At 31.3% G+C, this 25,921-nt stretch overlaps 2 protein-coding genes and 1 long non-coding RNA gene across 3 annotated transcripts; 1 reads left to right on the plus strand and 2 right to left on the minus strand.

The window, feature by feature from the left end:
* On the minus strand, positions 1 to 726 carry LOC140880696 (17.3 kDa class I heat shock protein-like). Its single transcript, XM_073285354.1, has one exon. It carries the CDS (start codon positions 630 to 632, stop codon positions 150 to 152), a length of 483 nt encoding a protein of 160 aa, XP_073141455.1. The 5' UTR covers positions 633 to 726; the 3' UTR covers positions 1 to 149.
* A 1,380-nt stretch (positions 727 to 2,106) lies between these two features.
* LOC140883871 (uncharacterized) lies at positions 2,107 to 3,776 on the minus strand. Its single transcript, XM_073290481.1, has 2 exons — positions 3,182 to 3,776; positions 2,107 to 2,672 (listed from the first exon to the last, which is right to left on the minus strand). The coding sequence occupies exons 1-2, from the start codon at positions 3,526 to 3,528 to the stop codon at positions 2,438 to 2,440; spliced, it is 582 nt and encodes a 193-aa protein (XP_073146582.1). The 5' UTR covers positions 3,529 to 3,776; the 3' UTR covers positions 2,107 to 2,437.
* Positions 3,777 to 11,296: 7,520 nt separating this feature from the next.
* LOC140885296 (uncharacterized) lies at positions 11,297 to 14,084 on the plus strand. Its single transcript, XR_012150863.1, has 5 exons — positions 11,297 to 11,386; positions 12,189 to 12,725; positions 12,794 to 13,019; positions 13,106 to 13,491; positions 13,810 to 14,084. It is a non-coding gene; the product is annotated as an uncharacterized lncRNA (long non-coding RNA).
* Positions 14,085 to 25,921: the final 11,837 nt, after the last annotated feature.

The raw sequence follows: 25,921 nt of genomic DNA on the forward strand, positions 1-25,921 counted from the left end.
TCCAAAATTCAGAATTATTGAATGATAATTATTACAGTAACATTTTTTTTAAAAAAAAATAAGTTCAATTATAATTCTTATTCTGAAACAAAATCATGTATATTATAATTTTTTTTTAAAGAAACTAGCTAGGAAGCCATGAATCCCTTTTAACCGGAGATGTCAATCGCCTTGACTTCAGGTTTCTTCACTTCTTGCTTAGGTACGGTCACCGTCAGCACTCCATTCTCCATCGCCGCCTTGATTTCTTCTAACTTCGCGCCCTCCGGCAGCCTGAACCGGCGGAGGAACTTCCCACTGCTCCTCTCCACACGGTGCCACTTGTCGTTCTTCTCCTCTTGCTCTCTGCTTCTCTCGCCGCTGATCTGAAGAACACCGCCTTCTTCCACCTCAACTTTCACCTCCGCCTTCTTCAATCCTGGAAGATCCGCCTTGAACACGTGTGCCTCCGGCGTCTCTTTCCAGTCGATGCGTGCACCGGCGAACGCAGACACCTCCCCGGCGGAGGCTCCGTTCGAATTGTTCAGTGAGCCTGAAAATGGGAAACCGTGGAAGGGAGCCCAAATGTCCGTCGAAAATTGGTCGCAGATGTTGCTCCTACGGTTGCCAAATAAAGTCGGAATCAGAGACATTTTTATCTTTGCTGGATCGAACGTAGGTTGTGAAGATTAAAAGCTTCTGCAATAGATTTTTTATTTTGGGAATTTTTCTCTGTGGAGATATGAAATATGAATCGCAAGTATATAGCGGAGAAGAAGATGATTCTAGCACATTCGGCAAACTTCTCAAAAAAACGCCATTTTGAACATTTTCGAGGTTTCGCTGGTTCTTTCGAGAACGTTCATTGGGCTTGTGCATTAAAAGATTTTGAGGCCCACTCCATTGACAAAATTCTTCGAGGCCCCAATTTAAAATTGTAGAATTATGTTAAATTAGATGAATAAATTTGTCTTTTGAATAAAGTTCTTAAATCATCATTAAAAAATAATTTTATATAAAATTTCTTACATCTTATACTTAAATCATTTTAAGCAATTTATAATCTAAAGCCATAAAGACTCTCATATTATATATCGCTAGGAAATAACCTAAAAATATTAGTGTATTTTTGTATTTTCTAATGGACTTGTGTAGTTGTGTTCTCATTATACTGAAAAAAATAAAACCTACTCATAATGGAATTTTAATTTTATTTAATTCAATATTTTATCACATTATAGATTTTAAAATGGGAAAGAATAACCTAATGGCTACTCATAAAGATTGAGCTGGAAATTTTTTTTTAAAATAAAAACAATAATCCGAAACAGAGCAGCCAAAGTGTTCAGAGTTTATTCATGTAAACCAATGAATTACATAAACTCACACAACAAAAAAAAAAAAAAAAAAATAAGCAGGTAGCAGGTAGCAGGTAGCAGGTAGCAGGGGCTATATCAAGAATTATATATCAAGAAGAAACAGATGCATTCTAATTATGTGTTTTTTAAATTTGTTATAATTATGTTATGTTTTTAAACTTATGTGTAATTTTAAATTTTAATTATGTGTTTTTTAAATTTGTTATAATTATGTTCAATTTTTATGTTTTTTTGAAAATTAGGTAAATATAATAAAAATAATAATATTTCAACAACATACTACAACATCACCACACTATTGGAAATATATAATGAAATTATAAACACTGACACATCATTCGATTAAGTTATCAACTTCACCACACCAACTTTATCACATTGTTGAACATGTTCTAAGCCATAAGAACTCTAATATTATATATCGCTAGGTAATAACCTAAAAAAATTATTACCAAAAATATATTAAAGTGTATTTTCGCATTTTCTAATGGACTTGTGTGCTCATTATACCGAAAAAAGAAAAAAAAACCCACAGTATCTCACTAAAAATAATAAAAATATATATATATTTTTTCCTTATAATAATTTCATATTCTTCAATAAATTTATTCTTTTAATTTTATTTAACTCAATATTTTATCACATTATATGTTTGGTTTTTAAATGCGAAAGAATAACGGATAACCTACTCATAAAAATTGCGCTGGACATTTTAATTTTGAAAATAAAAACAACAAATCGAAACAGAGCAACCAAAGTGAGTATTCATGTAAAGCAATGAATTACATAAACTCAGACAACCAAAAAAAAAAAAAAACAAACTATTAGGTGCTGTATCAACAAGAATATATCAAGAAGATATATTCTAATTTTTTTTTCTCACTTTTCTATGACTAGACAACAATCACACTCACTGCAACAACACACAAATCTTTTGAATCCGTCCCTAGTTCACAGATCTCAGCGTCACAAACCCGAAAGATGGTGGAAAAAACGATCCGAAACCGAAGAAATACAACAAATTCAGCGGATCATTGGGGTTATATATCCTTGGAGTTGGATCTGATCTTTTGTTCAGGTTATGAGCGCATGTTGAAGTGAAAGAGCCAAGAGATGGCGAATGCAAACACCATACACGCTAACAGAAAGTTGAGAACTCGGTGACTTTGCCAGATGTTTCGAGACTCTGCCGCCGCCGCCGCTGTAGGCGCGGTGGTAGAAGAGCTGTTTATTGCGTTGCGCGGTTGTGCTAACTCCGCCTCATCCGCACCACCAGAAACATTTTGTGCCACTGATCCGCATATCTCACAGATTCTGCATTTCGAAACATGTAACAAAATCTAATTCGTAGCATGATATGTAATTGATCATATACACACTACAGTTCAAAGATGAAATTCTGCGGGATATATTTATGGAAATCAACAATAAAACATTTCCTTTTTATGAATGTGTGGCGAGATTCAAGAAGTTAATGTCATCATCGTGTTTGAAGTTAAAACACCTTTAACTTATACCAAACAGGGTCAATAGAACTAACACATGTCTCTAGCTAAAATGTTCATCTTTTTGTCTGGTAGAATATTTGAATATAGTCTTTGCATCTATTCTGTCGAATGTTGCCATGTCTAAAACCAGCAAATTCTTAAGAGACTATACTCAGAAACCATCGCAGGTATATCAAACTTCAATGAAACCAAATTCATGATACTACGGTCTATAAAAAAAAAATTAGATTTAGACTAGGCAGAAGGCAACTAGGAATCCAACCCAAGAATCCCAACCAGACCAATGAATCTTTCAAAAAGAATCTACATACTTACTTGTTGCCCTTAATCTTGAACCAAGCCTCGGCACACTGTTTATGGGCAACCGCCAAATCATCTCTACAAGAACAACCCAGCTCAAAAAGTAGTCCAGAATCTTGATTGGCCGAATCCGTATTCAAATGGCAGATTCTGCAATCCCTCACGTTTTTCCCCAAACTCTGCTTATTTTCGGCTGCCCCACCTTCCAGATCCGCAAGCTCAACCGCAGCTTCACCGGACACATCAGAGGAGAGCGGTCGACCACCACCACCACCACCACCACCACTCGTGGCGGAAAGCCCGCCGGCGTTTGAATCAGCTGATTCCAAATCCACCACATGGGATTGTTGTGAAGTTCCCATCTTTACAAAAACCCGAAAAAGATTTGTGGGGAAAAAAAAATAAAAATCCGTGCTAACCGAAGAAAGAACGCGTCAGATGGGTCACGCAGACGCCGGGGAACAGAGCAATCCTTTCAGGGTTTTTAGCAAATTCTAAAGTAACTTTTTAGTTTTAACTACTTATTGATAGAGTTTCTTGCGGATGTGATCTCTAAAAACAAACAAAAAATGGAGTGAGACATGTGACGATGGGAAAGGTGATCATACGTTTTCCGTTTGTACACGTAATTACACACAGTGACACACTGCTGCATGTGTCTGCTAAGAACCATCACGAAACAAAACAAAACAAAAACATTATCCATTCCCCTGTCTTTTCTCACATAATAAATAAACTATCGAGTTCTGAATAGGATTAACATCCCCACTTTTAAAACAAGAAGTCGGCAAAAACATAAGGTAATTTTTGGGAATGATTTTTAATATCCGACTTTATAAATTTACAATCGCGACAAATTTGAGATTTTCATAGTTGAATACATATTTAGGTAATGTTTGAGATTTGTGAAATAAAAACTTAAAATTGTTTATAGAAGTTATTTCAAATACGGACGGGTCAGCATACGCCAATTGTGGACGTCAGGCCAAAAAACAAAAACAAAAAAAAAGAGTATATATTAAATATATATATATATATACATATAGTTTTTAATTTTTATACCCAAAATTTAAATTTTTTTTCTGTTTATTGTTAAATATTTAGTTGTCTATATTAGACCCAAAATTTTTTTTTTCTTTTTATAATTTTTACCTCGAAATTTTAGGCTCAAATTTTTACATGTAATTACTATATATAGCTAGGTATATACATTTTATAACTTTTTATGAGTTTTGTACAGTATTTTCTCCTCACGAGTCACGAAATAAATACATTTTGATTAAACAATCATTTTAATTCATTTTACTTACTGTTTCATGTTAAATATTCTCTAAAAAATCCGAAATTTTACCAAATTTTAAGTTCATTTTTTCTTTCAATGTTCAACGATTATTCAATTGTTTAAAAATTTTGTACCCTTTTTGCAATCGAAAATGATATCATTTTTATTTTTGGAAAGTAGAGTTTATAGTTTCTATCAATTTTGTTTTGACTTCGGATTCTGTAGGTACTATTTTTCGTCATTGTTCCGATATTTTTCCATTAATTAACATGTGCTACTAGCTATGCATATCTTATGTTCGCAACGTAGGACATATTATTTTTAGCTATTGATTAACCAATATAATTTTTTTTCCTTTATTAATTATAATATTTTGTTGACTGCACTAAGCCCAAATCCTAGTCCCGGCCTTGAAACACAAGCATTTGCTATTGCACAGATCTGGTTTTGAGTTGTTTAATTTTGTTTTTCCTAGCCTAGGAAACTTAACAACACATTCTATATCTACATATAATAGATATAAATTTTGGGGCGCTCCCTCTCATTATTGGGCCCTTAAGCAATGGTTTCATTATATTGTACTAAAGTCTTACTCTACTTTTTATTAATATTTGTTTTAAATCTCAACTATATTTGATGATATCAAAATTTTACTTCGGATTAGTTTGGTAGAGCGGATCTTCGAATCTTGCAAAATATGGGTCGGTCGGGCGTGACATATTTTTGTACAGACAGAAGCTAGGTTAGGGGTGCCGAAGGTGTTTTTGGCGTGACCCATCCGATGCCTAAGTCAGTGCTCAGAAGATGAAATGCGTAATAAAGCGAGAATAAAAGTGAGTGGATACGTGAGCAAAAGTGAATCTGTCAAACCATAAGAAATACCTGATATTTATAGAGATTGGAAGGGCGAGTTACCTTGTCGCAGTAGAATTCTTGTTATGACAAAATTCTACCCAAGGTAGGAGAAGTAGGTAGGACTCTCAATTACCATTGCGGCTAAGACTCTTGAGCCGACTTAATATCTGATCCAATCTCGAATTTGTTGTAGTTTATCTTTATCTGTTAAAGATCCTCAAATATTTTCGATTACCAAAACTCTCATATATTGGGCCCGGGTCGGGCCTCTAGGTTACCCAGTCATGGCTCGGCCCAATGGGCTCAGCAGTTAGGGCTTGAACCACAAATACCACCTTTTGTGTTGGTTGGGCTTTTATCCGGCTTGGGCCTTGACCTATGATGGAATTTGGTGATTTTTGGATTATCCTTCTTGGACTCGGATTATCGGGTTCGGGTCGGACCAAACCCAAATATTTTTTTGGGGCATCAATATTATTTATCTCGTTCCACTGAAATAAAATTCGAGATATAATTTTACTTACTTTGAAGCACCAATATGAGAACAACGTTAAAATTAAAGACCCAATTGTATCGAGTTGGATTCCTGTTCTATTAAAAACAACAGAACTCGTTAGCCCAATCTCTTGGCCCAGTTTATTTGAGAATTGGGCCTGTTTTATTTAAATAAATGGGCCTGTTTTATATAATTAGGCCTCGATTGTTGTTAAAATTTATTTTTAATGTCAATCTATTACTGTTGCCAATGGGCCACAACGGTTTAATCAATAATATCTTGTGCTAAATCGAATGAAAAGGATTCGAGAAACAACAGTGTCTAGATAAAAGTGATCGCGGTTGGTAGGGTACGATGGTCTTGGTTAATAATCATGTGTTAGATTCCTCCTAAACGCATTATTTTTATGTCAGCCATTGGGTTTATTTGGCTAGCGTGATTTACAGACTATTACATTAGTTCAAGAGTCTACACAATGTACATCGAAAGATAGCGACCGACAAATGTGGGAACCCGTTATCTTAATCAAAATTAATCAACATTCAATCAAAATTAAGAAATAAACAACATAAAAAGTGAGTTAAAAATTAAATCATTTTACGTTGATTACACTAAATAAAATCCGATTGCAAGGTAATTAAATTAAATGCGATTAGCGTAAGAGCATATTCCCACCTTATCTAAGAAAATAACATTACCTTATGATTCAAATCCAATATTGTCGATATTTCGTATTTAGGTAGTGTTTGCAACCTCTAAAAATAAATGATTATGAATATTCTTTTAATAAATTTGTTAAAAAAAATTTATAATAACTTATTTTTAAGGATAAAGATCATCTACTGAGCTCCTCCCACATCATTTGATGTTGCAACTTGCGGGAGTTATTTAAGGACATTTCTTGATTTTAGCAATTTAGAAAATTAATTATGTTAACTTAAGTAATTTTAAACTTTTGTTAAATTCAAATGCTAAATAATAGTTATATATATTCTTCTTCGAAATTTGTGTTAATTAATGGGTAGAGTTTTTAAAAATTATATATATGTATCAAATTATTTTAAAATTTATTTAATTTGAAATAATATATACAATTTAATTCTATTAAGTTAAATTAATGATTTTACAATCAATATTATTATATCAATTAATTTTTACAATTATTGTAGGACATTGGAACACACAATAAACTATTCGTATCTTGTTCAGCACCTCCGGTGCAACTGGAAGTCAATTCAAATTCACCGATTTATTGATGATATATATGAACTTTTAATTATATCTAAAAAAAATCTGGTGTGTAAAAATCTCAATCCAAAAAAAAAAATTAATTCTTATATTGTAAAAATGTTTTTATAATATTTATTTTTATTTAATGTAGGCATAATTTGATCATCCTCAACATTCTCTTGATGGATCTCAATGGATATTTATCCAATATATATTCTTGAGTAGTTCTTTTTATTCATGAAAGAATAACAGATTAACAGTGTTCATTAAAATAAAATCTCAAAACGTATGAATTATTTATTTTTAATGGAAATGTGATACCGAATTTTATTTTATGATACTGCATGATGGAAATGTTCTAAATTTTAATTTAAGTGTTAACATATTAATAGTATTTTATTGTTAAAAAATTTATTCATTGCCAATTTTTTTTTAACAATACTCATCAAATTTGGAAAAATGATGCAAAGTAATTTTTTTAACGGGTAAAAAATTAATGTAATAATATTAATTATAAAATCATTAATTTAACTTAATAGAATTAAATTGTATATATTATTTCATATTAAATAAATTTAAAAATAATTTTATATATATATATATATATGTACTATTCTATACTATTATATAAAACTTGGGCACCCTTTAATAACTACTTTTGGTGTGTCAAGATGACACCAATTTTCTTCTCCACTTTACCCCTATTCATTGAGAGTTTTCTGCACAGCTTTTTTCTTTTTTTTTAAAGGCAAAATGGCAAAATAACATTTTGACAACTTCTATAATTCTAATTTCATCTCACATCTCTCATATATCTCCCAAAAAACGTTATTTTCTCCCAAACCAGAAATAAAAAATAAATTTTATTAAAAAAATAATGTAAAAGCACGCAACGTGTGCTTCGGATCATTAGTATATATAATTATTTAAAAACTGTATCCATTAATTAACACAAGTTTCGAAGAAAAATATATATAACTATTATTTAACATTTGAATTTAACAAGAATTTTTTTAGAAGCTATTTAACAAGAATTTAACATAATTAATTTCCTAAATGGCTAAAATAAAATAAAAAAGATCCATAAATAACTCCCACAGCACCAAATGCTGTGGGAAGAACACATTAGAGGGATCTCTATCTTATTTGGATTTTAGAAGTTGTAAACATTGTCTTAATTACACAACATCGTTGAAATTTCTCAAAAAATTATTAAAAAAAATTTAAAATTGGAGAGCTCAACTTTGCAGCAAAACAATGATTGGAGCACACAGTATGTATAGGTAGATATAATTGATTGGATGCTGAAGAAGATGCAAAACCTAGTCTTGTACCAGTTGAAAAAAGTATATGAGAGATGGAGAAAAAGCGCCTACTCCATCAGCTCCCACTGTGAGAAGTCACATGGCAGCGATATATGCTAATTTTTTTAAAATCCAAATTTAATTTTGGAGACACATGAGAGCCCCTACTGACACACAAACGAAGAAATTACATCTCTTACCCCAACTCATGTGGTCCGACCTCCTTCTTTTTTCGAAACCAAAAAAAAAAAAAAAAAAAAAAAATTAAATCTTGATTCTAAAAGGTTTCAAAACTCTAGCTAGAAACAGCAGATCCCATGTCCTGCATCAAAATATTTACTTGTGATATGATTCGAGCAAGTTATAATTGGTTTAAACGTCGAAGTTCAACGCTAATTAATTAGAGTTACGTTATATATACAATGAATGTTACGCACATTCACGTGTTACTTTTGGAATTACAAAATTATATCAACTACGTTATAAGTCTTTGTTGAGATTGTTTTGATTTTGTGACATTTGTTTAACAAGTTGCTAGCTGTTGTTGCCACAGTTAATGTCAAAACTAATGGAGAAACATTTTTTTTAAAAAAAAGAAACAGAAAATTGTGGCAGCTGAAAGTCGACATTATACTCGATCCACTATTTAATTTTACTGTTACAAATATATATGATTCTGTTTATTTTAATGAGACAATGATAAGCAATCTCTTTATAATTAAATTTCCCGATTTTAAGCATTTCCTGGGGCCGATGATGTTAAACTAGAAAAGGAATGTCGTCCCTTATATCATTGTGCCGACTGAGATTTAACTGAGTGAACCATCTCTGTAACTAGGAAATTAAAAAAAAAAACTCAAACTAATCTCTTTTTACCCTAAAACGATCAAATTTAAATTGTTTTTTTAATATATATATTTATTAATTAATATTACAAGCATTAATTACCATAACAATAAAACAAAAAGAGAGATATATAGGAACCAAAATAATCCCCCATTGAATTGCAGGATGACAAAAGAAGAACTGTTAGTGGAAGCTGGCAATGAATCAAAATGAGATTGATTAATTAAAATTGAAATTAAAAAAAAAAGAAAAAGAAAAAAAAAGAGGCCAAAACAAATGACAGCAGCTTCTTCCAAGAAATGCTCTACCATATGGGCAACAATGGCAGTGTGGGTATCATATTCATGCACAATAAAGAAGAGACAAATGTACCTTCAACTGTGATCTCCAAAAACCCTCATATCTAAATCTAAACAAGCTGATAAAAACAAATTCTACTTTTTTATTTCATTTCACATTTTTTTATATAATTTTTATATTGCATGTTTTTAATTAATTTTTGTCCCCCCAAGAGTTAATGTGCGGTGGGTGCCTACTCAGTATCATACTAAGCCTGCATTCACTATATTGAGTGGTCCATTCATGTTTCACTAGTGCAAAAACATAATCTACGTACAATTATTATATATACGTCTATTATATTCTAACAATTCAAGACATATTTTGCAATTTAGATCTTGGAATATTAATGTTATAATTATATACACATGCAATAATGTTAGAAATTTTTTTTTTTATAAAAAAAATGATTCCCTGATGTAATTTGATGCATAAAAGGACAAATTCTTGAATTTTTACAATGCCAACAACATTGGGATCAGGACCAAGTTGTCTCGCGTTGAAAACTTTGCACAATTATGGTGAGAATTATTATTTGCGCTTTAAACTTTTTATTATACCTACTTAAGTAGCTAGCTAGGTTCCCTAACACAATATCAATGTTCTTGTGGCATAACTTCACCAGGCTTTCGAGCTCGTAGTTAAACATGATATCGAGTTGATTTTTTTAAAAAAATAAAATAAAATTTTGATCATTTTTTATCTGTCTATAGCCATACTTTTAATCGCGAGCCGACTTAACAATATTAAAGAGCATGGTAGACTCATTTTGATAATAGTTTTGTTACGGTGTGAATGAATTGGGGTATACGTATGTGTTGCGATACAATATGTCATATCTAGCTAGCTGGAAATTGCACGGGGAGAATTGCGGGGTGTGACAAATGATGTACCACAATTTGTGGAACAACTTATGCATCATGCTGAGTAGCTGGGAGTACATGTTCAAAAGCATTCAAGGCATTATACTTGCCTCCCATGTGAATACATTAATCTTTCTCTATAGTACAACTACAACACACCATTAATTTTTCTTTTCTCTGCATCATTATAAATAACATTATTATTATTGTCGTTGTTGTTATTATTCATAGCTATCAACCTGGTGGTAATAAATCATTGGTAAAATTTTGACCAATCAATCACACTTTAAATTACCATAAAAATTCCTGTGAAACGGTCTAATGACTCAATTTCGTGAGACGGATCTTTTATTTGGGTCACACATGAGAAGAAATATTTTTTTATGTCAAAAGTATTAATTTTTATTGTAAATATGAGCTGAGTTGGCTTGTCTTATGAATAAAGATCCGTGAGACCGTCTCACAAAAGACCTACTGATCTTGAAGTACCGCCGGTTAAAAAGAGTTGCAGTAACTCAGTTTTCATAAAAGTTTTCAAAATTGCGCGAGAAAATCTTTTCATGGAAGGTATACCTATTTCAAATTTATAACATTATGTTCGGTTATAGTTATTATCTCAAAGAGCAAGTTGATTATTATTGTATAAAATACTACATTTAGGTACTGTTTGCTACATTTGATAAATAAAGGATTAATGAGTTATCACTGTTCAACCCATGCTTGGTTCATTTTTTAAAAGCCCACAAAAATTGATTGGGCCCGTGATAATATTGGTTCACCAAGGAGAAGACATCCCTACAAGTTAGAGAGATAAATGGTGGATAAAATTATAATTATGTAAAATGACACTATTGCCCCCAAATGACCTCCATCCGTTGAAACCCTAACGCTCATTTCTCACATCTCAGAAACTTTATTTCTTCTCTCGGCGGCGCTAGAGAGAAACCACGCAAAGAACCAGGATTCAATAGGCGCGAAAAAACCTTGAGAACTTGACTCGGGGAGGTGAGATTTGCTTCGCCATGACATTTCTCTTTCTTTTTTAGTTGTTTTTTTGGGTTTTTTCGTGAATATTTTGGTAATTTTTATATGATTTTGTGTTATTTTTTCTTTTGGTGACTGGATCGAACATGATACATGTTTTTCCGTGGTTGTTTGAAGTTATTTTTATACTATTTTGTGTTATGAACACGTTTTGTTTTCCTGATGAATTTGTTTGGTTTTCCTAGAATTGTGTCAGTGGAAACTTGGTTGCTTCTAGTTTGTACTATGATTCTAATTATTTTTAGTCTTCAAATCGATTATGATGTTTCTATATGCTATTTTTCCTTTATTTTGGTTTTTTTTTTCTATTTTGGGTATTTCGTGGATCTGTGGCTCAGGTATATTGCCCGATGGTGCTCTCTGTGTGCTACAACTAATTTATTACAGTGTTGTTGCTCGGTTTACTGAAGCTACAAATAGTGTGGGCTGAGGTTCTGATCTGCACCATGTGTTGGAGTGTCCATGTTCTTTACTCAATCACACCTTGTGAAAACGGTTTTGTCGATGATTATATGTTCTAATTATATGAAGTCATGTTTGTATTTTCTAATTAATAGGTTATTAGTTTTTAAAAATTTCTCAAATGAGAATTTCAAGAACCATTTTGTTTTCGATCTTGTTTATTGCATATTGTTTAAACATTCAATAGTTTATTAGTTTTTAAAGATTTCTCATATAAGAAAGAATATTGATTGAACAATATTAATTTTGAGTTATGTGATAGAAATACTAACTGTGTACATTCTTTATTATCATTTGGCAGAAGTTGTTATGCCATGAACAATCAAGATCGGGACATCCAAGTAGTTCTAGTGTTACACCAAATACTTATTCGTGCATTCGTGTTTTTTACTGTTTTAATACGAGTATATACAAAGCATGTACTACATAGGAATCCTAGGCTTCGTTCAGAAAATGCCTCATATAACATGATAGGAAGAATTCATTCTCAAATGAATCATTTGCATATGATTGTTGAAATGGGAGATACACAATGTATCGTCAATTTGAGGATGAATCGTTATGCGTTTGCAAGATTATGTTACTTGTTGATACATGTTGGAGGGCTTGTAGAATCAAGACATGTCAGGGTTGAGGAGAAGGTGGCTATGTTTTTGTCCATATTAGCTCATCATAAAAAAATAGAATCATAAGTCATAACTATATACGTAGTGGTCACACAGTTAGCACTCATTTTCATCAAGTTCTTAAATCAATCCTAAAGCTACATCCAATACTTCTCGCGAAGCCTGTTCCTGTTGATGAAAATTGCACTAGCGAAACGTGGAAATGGTTTAAGGTACGATTATTTACATTTTGTAACATCGTTGTGAAAATATGATAACAAACACATTTTTTTCCATGTAGGGCTGTCTCGGGGCCTTGGATGGAACATATATAAATGTCCACGTGTCTAATCACCAAAAGGCCAGATACAGAACAAGAAAAGGTTCCATAGCAGTGAATATCTTGGGAGTTTGTGATCGAGAAATGAGATTCATTTATGCTTTGACTGATTGGGAAGGGTCAGCCGCAGATGCTAGGGTACTTCGAGATGCAATTCATCGACAAAATGGGTTAAAAGTTCCACGAGGTCAGCTGTACTTTTCTTACTCTTTATTTTTGTTCAAATAATATGTTTTATTTAATAATACTGTTCATCTTGTAACGAAAATACAGGTCAATTCTACCTATGCGACAATGGATATGGTAATGTAGAAGGTTTTCTGACGCCATATAGGAAAGTGCGATACCACAGGGATGCTTGGAGAAATGGTGCCACCGGTCCACAAAATTACAAGGAGTTCTACAACGCAAAACACTGCTCTGCTCGAAATGTGATTGAAAGGGCATTTGGATTATTGAAAAGGAGATGAGCCATCCTACGAAGTCCATCATTTTACCCACTGAAAGTTCATAACCGAATTATAATGTCATGCATTTTAATACATAATTTCATACGGTCAGAGATGCCAGATGATCCTCTCCAGGAAGCTGAGGATGCATGTGCTGGTCCCAATAATGAAACTGAAGATGCTTTCATCGACAATATCGATTCCTCTCCGGTATGGGATATATGGAGAGATAATTTAGCGATGTCTATGTATAATCGTTCATGAAACTGTCATATGTATATGTCATTAAACATATCATTATGAATACTTCGATGTTTTCATTTTTTTTCCTGAACTTCTCAAGTGGATGTGTGGTTCCATTTTTTTTCCTGAAATTCAAAGTGGATGTGTGGTTCCATTTTTTTGTTTCATGAGTGTATTTAATTTTCTGGTAGTTTCAATTTATGTCATTTTCTTAATCGATTTGATTATTTTAATTTTTGGGTTCAACCTCTTTCTTAGGTGCTAATCATTTTCTTTTTGTGGTAGAGATGGAGTTTGGATCAAGTAGCAACAGAGAAAAGAAATTGGAGAAGACTAGGCGTGTGTGGACACTACGAGAGGAAGAAATTCTTATTCAAGCACTGAAGAAAGCCATCAGTCATGGCTGGAAGAGCGAGAATGGGTTTCGTATTGGTTATTTGGGTTTTCTTGAGGATGCTGTGAAGAAAGTTTTTCCAAATACCGATTTGCGAGGCAATCCGCATATAAATTCAAAAATACATGTTTGGAAAAAGATACATGAGACATTGATGACACTGTTAAGCAAGAGTGGAATAGGTTGGAATGAAACTGAAAAAACGATCGACACAACAAATGAAGCGTGGAAATCTGTTGAGAATGTAACAAATATTACCGTTATCATGTTATGCCATATATGAGTTAATTCCATATTATTGTTGTTATTGGCAGATTGCTTTTAAAATTACTGATGCACTATATTTTTTTTTATTTGATATGATATTGTTTTCTTCTTTCTTTTGTCTTTTCTTCTACTTATTAGACAAGTCTTGATCATCCAAGTTACTACATAATTGCCAGATCTCATTAACAGAGTTCATGGCAAAATAAATCAACAGTGATCTCTAAAAATTTTATGTTTGTTTAGAGAGATCGATTTAATTACATGCTGTTCAGTGGGGGGGAAAAAAAACTACGGAGAGATTTGGCACATATGACAATATGTAGGACAGAAAATAATAATAAAAATATTTTGATGTTTTTTCAATTTGTAAATGTGTGTGCATGTGTGTGTATTTTTTTTGGCTAATTCATTCTGATGAATAACCTCGTAACTAGCAAATTTGATAGCTGCTTCAGTTTCATTAGCAACGCTTTGCCGGTTTCCTCTTGCTCACTTTTGACTAATTTTGAATTCAAGAAGCAAAGTTTTTAGAGCATTGTATTATGTGTGTACTCAGGAGTATCTGAATGAAAAATTGTGTACTTCGAATAGAAACAACTGTTTTTTGTAAGGTGCAGATTATTTTTAAAGGTGCAGAGTAGTTTCACTCATTTTTCTACTGCACAGATCGACAACAATATCTGTGGGATGAGGTACAGGTCTTGGCCATATTATAATGACTGGTGTGATATTTTTGGACGTGATCGTGCAACTGGGGAACACGTCGAGACCTTTGCTGATGCAGTACATGAGGATGTCTTAAACTTGGGGAAAGATTATGGTGCTGTGATTGAAATTGGATTGGAAAAGATTATTGGTGGGTCTGTAGACAATGGTGATTCAATGTTTGCAGCAGATTCAATCTCAGCTGAGGCAATATCAGGTAAGAAATTATTGGGCAAAAAACGCAAAAGAGTGGCTGAAGTAGAAGATCGTATTGTGGATGCCATGAACAGCTTCAGTGAGATGACCAAGGTGTGCATTGAAGACCTCTCAAAGAAACTTGGATATGATCATGATGCAACTAAAAATGTGTTCGGTGATTTGGAAAAAATTTCAGCAATGACAGTGGATGAGAAAGTGTTTGTAGCTGACAAGCTAGTGGAGAATCCGAAGAAATTGGCACTTTTCTTTAGTTTACCTGACGAGGGCCGAAACTCAATGGTCAAACAACTTTTGAAAAAAGATTAAGTTCGATATATATTCGCTAGACTATGTTGTGATGTTTTGCACCTTACTAGTAGTTATCTTATGAGGTTTGTGGTTGAAAACTATGGTTTATTGTTTTTGACAGTGGGATTCCTAGATATGTTCATTGCTTTGGTTTTTAAAATCTAATGCTATTGACTATTGAATTTTTATCTTGGTTGTTTGACTCACCAGAAGAATGTTACTATTTGGTTTGAAAATTGTTGTCTCTTTGTTGTGTTATTCTCTATTTTAGTTTAAAAAATAATAATATATTTTGTTTGATTTTCGAAAAAAATTAAACATTGAGAAATAATTACAAGTGTAAATATTTGAGTATATTTTTAAATACGAGCATCAATTAAAAAAATATAAATTAATTAACTTATAATAAGGACTAGTGTAAATAAATAAATTATGTGCGCGTGTGAGGAAAAAAAGATTTCTAAAATTTACAAGTATTTATAACAATCTAAACAACACAAAAATAATGATTTGTTATGATAAGGGCAATTTTGTCATTTTAATCAAATACACAAATTTAATCACCCATGTCAAAATCATACCAAACATTCAATACTCTATCCAACCATCTTAATTATCCATTAGTTGTCTTTGTATTATATATCATACACTTATTCTATCATTTGTACCAAACGGTGCCTTAAGATACTCATTTAGTGTCTTTTTAGATGAATTTTAACGATTTTAAAGGAAATAATTTTGAATAAGTTTTGCTATAAAAGTCATCAACGGCTACAAGTTTATATCTACCTACTTTCCTCTAATCTTGTGACTTCAATTTAATTGAAAGGATCGATTTTTGAAAAAGGGTTTTTGTTAAATATATATTTATAATTATAAAGTAGTAGATCTCGAGTAGTTGTAATGTGTAATTAAGGTAAAAAAATTATAATTAATGAAAAATTATGACAGACAATGTCCTAAAGGTCCCCCACTATAATGTTTTTTTCAGGCAATAAAACCTTGCTCTTGTCAATATTGGAATGTCGGGCCAGCCTTCAATTTAATGAGAGGAATTATATTGGATGGCAGACTGGCTGATTGCGCTACTTGCTTTATCCCACTTTAATCAAGATTAATTACCCCTAATTAATTACCTTCACCAACGTCAATTATAAGTCTAATGATCGAGTATCCAACTCATAAACATTCATTATATATCAACACTTGAATATGCATAATAATTTTTACTAAATATATGAGGCTTTTAGAGATTTCCCCAATTATTTTTACAATATATATACACACAACATATATATATATATATTTAAAACACAAAAGAAAAAGAAAACAAAATTTATTAGGAAAAATTAAAACATATTAATTAAATAAATAAATGATCATTTTAGAATTCATTTACTCGATCGATAAAATTTACTTACATGGGAAATTTCATTTTTGCCTTTTTTTTTAATTCTTTTTTTGCTTTTTTTTTTTTCTATTTGCTGGATATTTATATCCAAAAACGTAATTTTTGAATTTTATTACTTAAAAAAGTGTTTTGTTAAAAAATTGATTATACAAACACATAACATATACATCCGATTATTAGTGTGTGTATATATATATTATACATAAATTAATCCGTGTATGACCTTCTCATATTGGCCTATGATCAAAATCATGATTACTCTACAACCTAATTACAAAAATTGATAATAAAAGAAAATAAATTAGAGACAAAATAAAGATTGTACAAGCAAACAACACGGACTCAAAAGTTCTCTGTGTGTATTTCTAATTTAATTCGAAGTTTTGTTATAATATGTATATAGAACCAACATTAATGATAGTTTGATAAGCATTGGCTGAGGAACTGTTATTTTTACCCGATTTACGGGCACTTGTCCAGATATGTAGCCTGATTATCACATGGAAACAAGATAAGCCACATTATTAATTTCACGTATCTTTGACCATTAAAATATATTGGACATGTATAAAAACCATACAACAAATAGGTTTTATGTTTCTTTCTTTCTTTTTTGAAGATAAGGTTTTATCTCAGCTTTTTAGATATTAATCAACTATCTATTTTTCACCGCCAAAAACTAAGATATCACACCAAATATTATACATGTATATACATATATTTTAAACAGTGTTCTAAAAAGCTTGTTTAACCTTCACTTAATATCGCTTAAGCTTGAAATTTCACCAAACGCTTCGCTTCGGCCAAAAACGATCAGACATAATTTACTTTTCTAAAAACCAAAATTGATTAATAAGACGAAAATAGATCATAAATTAGCGATTTTATTAGTGAGTGATTGTTAGCAATGTTAAAAATATATAATATTGTATGGTTAAGTGTAGGGATGATGTGAATGCAGCACATATTGAGGGATTTTACAACTAATGTTTTAAATTAGATCAATTAATTTAGTTTATGTTCGATGACAGAGGATATAAAATATTGAATGATGAAATAAATTGAATTAAAATCTCATAAAGAATTAATGCATTACACTTGAACTTATTATATTTATTCATTATTTACTCCGTGAAATGATTATAATTATAGTTTAAATTAAAAACTTTTTTACGCTTAAGCATACGTTTAAGATCGTAATAATCACGCTTAAGCTAAAAAACTTGAAGCTTAGCTCTCATGCACGCTTCGGCACACACTTCACGCTTTTTAGAACTTTAATTTGATTTTAAGACGCGCGTACAGTAAAAATTAATTATATTATCTGGAAGCTAGTCGTCCTTGCCTATTCTCACTTGATTACAATCATAATTGTATTTGACACGCTTTACCACATTGACATTAATATAAATGTTTGTTTAAATTTATCAAATATCACCCTTAGATGCATTAATATGTCAGTGTTTATACAGATACGGTACTGAACTCTTCTCGGAAATTCCGTCTAAGAATAGATCTATTGACCTTATATAGAAGGAAAAAAAAACAAATTATGCTAAATCAAACATAAAACTTACATATTTAGGACCAATGATTTGGGATAACACCCCAACCCTAAAATCTATTAACCATTAATAAGTTATCGTGCGAACGAATTTTGAGTTTTTAATACCTTATCAAACAACACTTTCATCGATACACTAGTGTTTACTTACTGAGATTAATTATATATAGATAAATAATATCAAAACTATTAAACTAATTTTATAAGATGTTGAATAATGATGCATAAACAATCACATGTTTACTTTAATAGATCAATTTTGTGATTGATACTATGATTAAATGACGAGATATAATTTTGCCCTTTGTGTATATTATATAATCTTATTTTTAGTTTTTATTTGTAAAATTGTGATTATGATTTTTAATGTAAATTATTATTAATCCACATATAAATTATTTTAATTGACTAAAATTATTGAGTATAAATATTATTTACTTTTAAAACAAAAATTAATAAATTGAGTTAAATATAATTTCTCCATGAATAAGGATAAAATCTAATGAAATGTATTAATCACATATTAAATTATTAGAATTTTTTTAATATAATTTTTAAATTGATCTTTCGTATATTTAAATCAAATGAATTGTATTAATATATCTTAAAGTATTTGAAATTTTTATTCATGTTATATAATTTTTTTAATGAGATTTTTATATATTATATTTTTGGGAAGTAAATTAAGGATATTAGTGTAATTTTTTTTATTAAAAAGTTAATGATTATTTATTACACTATTTATTTGTGATAAATTATCAAGGTTTAAAGTTTAAATTAGATAACTACGGATAGGCTTTATGAGTTAATACGAGCCCTCAAAAAATAAATAAACATGTGATTGTATAAGATTATTCTTAATATTTCATGATGTCACGCTAGCAAAAGAATGGATTTCTGGAGAAATAAACGCTTGCACAATATTCAAAATTGTAGCATCAACGTGGATGGGACCATGAACATCATTAAATCTAATTAGTTTAAGTAAAACAATCATTAAAATTATTTTAAAATATTAATATCTCAACCCAACTTGTTTGGAATTTCGAAGAAAGAATGGTTGACCCACCTTCCCCCCCATGTGTCTGCTTTATAATAGAAATAAATAATTATATTACCATAATACCCACACACAAAAATAAAATAAAATAAAGAATGATGCCCTTTTGCTTAGATTAAATAAAAAAGCTAAAGATTTTAAATAAAAATCAATTTTTTTTTTTTTTAAAAAAGACTAAATTTAAGGCCTGGATTTCTTTCATTGGAGCAGTTTGTTTTATATATTGAAAAGCTCTTAGATAACTTCTTTCTCTCTTCCCCCCCTCACTCACACACAGCGAGAGGTTATAATATTTTCTTGATATTCACAGTATCTAAAGGAGGAGTCCAAAGGGATCGCATTGATCCCATTTCAATATGAATTATTTACATGCTTACATTTTCACTATCTATGTATTGATTTTTTGGATCATGCTATCCCTTCGGATTCTTCCTTTGGTAGCTTCAATCCTACGACATATATGAAGATCTGCTGAAAGATCTTGAAAGTTCATGCAAAGCTAGCTCCACAAATGGATTAATATTTAACTTTGCAAGTAAGTTCATATCTTCTTAATTTATATGATTTCATTGCTCATGTGTGCGCTTTTGATGGATTTTTTAAAATGGAAAAATGGTTTTTATTTCCCAAATTGATGTATTTTCGTGGATGAGAAGAGATAAGGTTTTACTTTCAAGAGAATTATTGTTAATATAATATATCAATGAGTTGGAATTATTAATTGTGTGCATTAATTAACCAGTTTCACGCCGATTTGATGAAGAAAAAAAATTTATTTTTATTTTTATTTTATTAATTCGTCGAGTGAATTAGTGTATCGGTGCATGATTGATAACACACTAGCTAGTATTATTTCTTGCACATGAAATATTTAGGGCATATTTCTTATCTTATCTTAAATCTTAAGTGGGCTATCGATTTGTTTTGATTTTATTTTTATTTTTTTTTTACGGTTTGGGATTTAAATCTTTTAATTGGCAATGATGTTTTCATTTCGCACGCATATAGTGCATAGAATGATTGCAAATCTACACACTTCCATGCTCACTGTTGTTTTTTTTGTTTTTCGGTTTGCAAATTGACACTCTTTGATGTTATTGTATAATATTCTCCAACCCCAACAATGTTTCAACTGCTGAAAATATGTAAAATAGTCACCAGTTTAATTAAATAAATTTATGGTATTGATAGAAAATTAGTTAATTTCTCTTAATTTATTGGATTATGTTCATTGTTTTGTGGAAACCTTAATTTCCAGAAAAGATTTACGTACATTCGCACTTGCCAGTATAAGTGTAACACTTGTATTTTTCTTGGTAAATTTCAAGAATCCGTGTCTTGGATTTTAAGTGTAACATTAAGTTAATTGTGTTGCATATTCTAAATATATATATATTAATTTTGTATTGGAACGTACCCTATTTCAATTTGCTATTGCACTTGGATTCGAAGTACGTGTAAGGCCTTCACGTTTCGTGTGTGTTTAATACTACATTATGTAGAACATATGGATATATATATAATATTATATAAAATAAAGTAAAGATAAATAAAATAGGAATTATCATCTAATTCTAATTAATGTAGAAGCTTACCTTTGAAACTTTATATATTTCTTCCACTCCAAATATACATCGACTATAATTTGATGCTCGTGGATTAATGAGTGAAAATTACTCATAACACATCAACATTTGCGAAATAAATGACGTGAAAATGAAAGAATTGATTATAAAATAGAAGATGTACCATAGAATGGAAATAAGATTTTCACTCCAATTGTCAAGAGCACATGGGTTGAGAGTTGAGACTTTATTTAATTGGAATCCAAGGTAGGGAGGGGGAAAAAAAAGAAAATATAATTAAGGGTGTCTTTTATCCTACTTTGAGTGTCCCAAAGGCAAAGGAATCATATTACATGTGGTGAGACCTTATTCAAAGTTATTCTTTAAAACATTGCCCTAATCTTGAAAGTACCCTTCGCAAATTTTGATTTAGGTCGTGAATTTGGATTGAGCGGAACAATTTTCATTCAAATCATTTTTCTTCAAATCATTTTATCCAAACACAACTAACATCTTTCATTCTACTGTCGTCAAAGCGATATTCAATCTAACTCGAACAAATTTTAGAAAATATTTCTTGAATTTTCCCCTTTATAAATGTTCTGATTTTCTTTTTTTTTTTTTAATTTATCTACTAGATTTCACGATGAAGCTTTTACACATTGACTCTATAGATTCCATGTCTTTATTGTTAGGGAGAATATATATATATATATAGATGATGGTCAGTGCCTAAAATTCAACAAATCCAAAAGTAAAAAATTGAACAAGATTGCTAAATCTTGTGTATGAGTTGTGTGTTGTCAGTAGAAGAATTTTGGACAGGTGTGTCTATAAATTCGGGAAAATAAGTAGGCCACATGTCTCCCACGTGGACTACACTTTATGTTGTATAGGACAAAGAAAAGTGTCGAATATATTGTTATTTATTCAAACATAGGCAGGATAATATGGCCCTACTAGACCTACTATATATGCAACTATATAAATTTCTAACCCTTTTTCCCACCCCCATTTCTTCAACCTTTTACTCCCCACTACCTTTTACCCCTCACTTTCAAATAATCCCATTTCCACCCTAATTTCCAACTCTATAATCTATATTATGTAACATCTAGTAACATTTTCCAAAAATCGCTACACGACGGCGATAAACACCTCGATCCTAGTCCTTGACGGGTTCGAAATACCGATTACAATACATGCGTTTGTATATGTATAACAAGTTATACATGCAAAAGCATGTGAAATTGAAAAGTCAATTGTGGATGGGCATAATCATCATGTAACATTAAAAAAACCTGAAAAGTAAGCAATGCTACTGTTAGTTACTGTATATGTGCGTTGATGTTGCATGGAACAATATAATTTGTTTAACACCTTTTTTATTATTATAATATAATAATAATAATTTAAAAAATATAGTGGGCTTTACATTTTGAATAACAATTACTTGACATAGTGGCTAGTGGGCTTATTTATGGGCAGCCAAATTAGCTGTGATAGTTTTGAGTCTACTTATTGACAAAATGGGCCTATATTTTGTGACATGTGGCCCAATAATCTTTTCGTTTGCGGACTGATTGGTTTTCGCCTTTTGGTTTGGTCGCAGCAGCACTCGTGTTTTTTAATATGCCATGTGTGATATATTTATTTAATTTAAAAATATAAAAAATATTGATAATTTTAAAAGTTTTGAAAAATAGTGGTTTGTGCGAGTTGTAGGTTGATGCAGACAATAAATTGACTATCTGAATTAGTGGGATTCCCGTGGTCAATCAAATCAGGAGGTCCAAAATTCGATCGTTTTCCTATTCTAATATTGCATATAAATGATTCGAAATCCAATTCTTGATCTCCCTGGGGCAGTCGTCTGTTTCACGAACAGACGTTAGAGGCATTGAGTGTTCATCTGGCAAAAACTATTCGATGTTCGAGTCAGCGATCAACTCGTGAAATAATCAAAAGTAGATATCTAATTTTTTGAATTAAAAGTTAATTTTCTTTTGGAGAGAATACTACAGAGAGTTGAATGGTCAAAATGCAAAAAAGACCTTTGGAAAGCTAAAATGATCGATTATGACCTTTGAGAAATAAATGTTACAATTGATTTTTTTTTCTCTTTTTACCTAATTAGGATTACCTAATTTTCATCATTAAATCAAAATAAATAAAATGGGCTATACACATCGTAGGTGAATTACAAATTGACTAATGTAGTGTTCGAATACAAGGATTTCAAATTCCATGATGACTAGGTTCAACGGTGGATTTGAAATAAAGTTAAAAAAAAATGAAATGAAATGAAACTTGTGTAACGTGATAGAATTTAACTTTTTTATTATGATTTTGAGTCTAATACATATATAATAAATACAAAAGGTTGACATGTTATTTTATGTCGATGAAACCCGTGACGACTAACCTAATGTGTATAACAGGTACACTTTCGGACAAACACAATAACTTAAAAATAATGTTAATTAAGTAAATCGTATTGAGTAAACCTTATTTGACATACTCATTCGAGAAGATTTTGATAGAACTTAGGAGAAAACAAATTAATGACTACTGGTCAATAGGTCACCAACTCGGACATGATCAGGGCTTTAAAAAGTTCACATTTGGTTTTGTTTATTATTTTTATCATATGCTAAATTTATGAATCAGGGCATCCATAGCTCCCACTAAAAACCACACACCCACTGTAGGGGTGGGGTTTTTTTTATTTTTAAAAAAAAAACGGCCCAAGATTCGTATTATATATATATTTTTTAAAAAAGGAATGTTTCAATTGCATGTACTCCCCTCTTGGGACGATGCGCGCGTCAGCAGCAATCTTATTGTCTGTTGCAGTTTTTCCTTTTTTTTTTTGTTTTTTTGTATCAGTTTCTGCACAAAGTTGTGACCGTTCTTTTCAGCCCATTCTGAATTCTGCCTGCAACTTTAAATTTAAATTACAACATCTATTTTTTTTTCTCCTATAAAGACCCCTCTCAATTCTTCATTTTTTTATCCCATTCATAATATCCCTCTTTACATATTTCTTCATTTTTACCATATTTTCGTAATTTATCCAATATGGATGAAATTATAACAGAGATTTTATGAATTACTTGAACTCTTCAAATACTAAAAAAAATCCATCTTCTCAAAATTCCAATGTTCGTCCTACTCAATACTATCAAAATTTCTCAAACATTCCATACGTACCACAACATCCTCATAATTTTCAGATTTCTCCAAATTTTCCAATTAATCTGAATAATGTCCACTGGGCTCCAAATAATATGTATCCTCATGAGTATTTTTCGATGATGAGCAACTCACTTTACATGGGGCTTCCTCCTCCTTATGGATTTCATAAGCCAACAACATCCACATTTCCTTCAGAAGAATCAAGAAGGACTAGTTTAAAGACTGCAACACCAACTTATGTACCGGAGTCTCACTTTCCGCCACATTTGTCTTAATTTAGGCTTGATAACATTGCCCTCGATAGGAATACAGAAATGGGCTACGAAGAATATGATTGAAAAAAGAAGAAGACTGCTTGGTCACTGGAAGAAGATAAGGTGATCGCGAGGTCATAGATTTCTGTAAGCACCGATCCAGTGATTGGAAATGCACAAAAAGAGAAAGCTCTCCGAAAGCGTATTACAATGGAGTACAACGGACATCGTTTTGTTGAAACTGCAAAGAGACAATTGAAGCATGTAAAATCACATTTCATTAACTTTCAAATGTTGGTGAGTGAGTTTAGTGAAATTTATAACAAGTGGCATAGCAACCGTGCAAGCTGTTGGAGTGACGATGATATACTAACCAAAGCACATGAAGAGTTGATGAGTAATAAAAAGAACAAGTCTTTTAAGTACGAACATCTTTAGAGAATTCTCAGAGAATGAGGAGTACGCTCCACAATCAGGAGATCATCACTTCAAGAAGAAGTCAAGGACATCTGAATCAAGAGCACACACATTATCTTCTAATCCGGACACGAGTGTTGATATGGATGAATATGAAGTCCGCACTCGTCCAATTGGCCAAAAGACAGCTAAGAAGAAGGGTAAAGCAAAATTTACAATGTTGGAAGAGGTGATCAAAGAAATCATGGCTAAGGTATTGAAAAAATTTACAGCGTTCTTTAACCGAAAACTGGATAAATTGGAGGGTTTAGATGCTGCTAATGAAAACAAAAAATCTGATGTCTTCCAACATGAGTATGACATCCTCATGAAAGTTACCACAAAAATGACAGAGGAACAACTTCGTGTGCATTTTCATGCTTGTGAAATGATTAAAAAAATGGGGTATGTAGTATATTTGAATTTGTAGATGTACTTTTGTTTGTATTTGTGTTTTTGTTTGTATTTAGATGTGTCAAAATGGTCTAGACTCGTCGAATTGGCTCAACCTTCTATATAAAATAGGTGGGTTAGGTTGTCAATTTCTCAATCCATATATAAGGTGGGTGGGCCCGTCTCGCCCCGCCTAGTGGTGGGTTGCGGGTTGGCCCGCCCCGCCACCTAAAATAGATAGGTTAGGTTAGTGTTTTCTCAACCCGATTAAAAAGTGGGTCGGCCCGTCCTGCCTAATGGTGGGTTGCGACGGGTTGTGGGCCGCTCCATTCCACTAGCCCGTTTTGACACCTCTTTTTGTATTTATAGTTGTATTTGTATTTAGATTTGTACTTGTACTTTTATTTTTCTGGTTTTTGTATATTGATTTCATTTAACCATTTTATGTAATGTTATTTTCTTAATTTATGTAATTTAATTTTCATTAAAATAAATTTCAAATGATCCAAAATGGCCCGTACATACTAATTTTTATAGTTTTTTAGTTTATTTTTGTCAAATTATTAATATCATAAAAATCAATGTGATAAAATTTAAATACTATTAATTTTTTTTAATTGAAA

The sequence above is a fragment of the Henckelia pumila genome, chromosome 2 (genome assembly GCF_033568475.1).
Source record: "Henckelia pumila isolate YLH828 chromosome 2, ASM3356847v2, whole genome shotgun sequence".
Taxonomy (NCBI): domain Eukaryota; kingdom Viridiplantae; phylum Streptophyta; class Magnoliopsida; order Lamiales; family Gesneriaceae; genus Henckelia; species Henckelia pumila.

Bases quoted from the DNA above. Each gene is read 5' to 3' on its own strand.
- LOC140880696 (XM_073285354.1), bottom strand. From the start codon at position 632: ATGTCTCTGATTCCGACTTTATTTGGCAACCGTAGGAGCAACATCTGC.
- LOC140883871 (XM_073290481.1), bottom strand. From the start codon at position 3,528: ATGGGAACTTCACAACAATCCCATGTGGTGGATTTGGAATCAGCTGAT. The intron at 2,673-3,181 runs GTAAGTATGTAG...TTCGAAATGCAG, and splicing joins TTCAAGATTAAGGGCAACAA to AATCTGTGAGATATGCGGAT.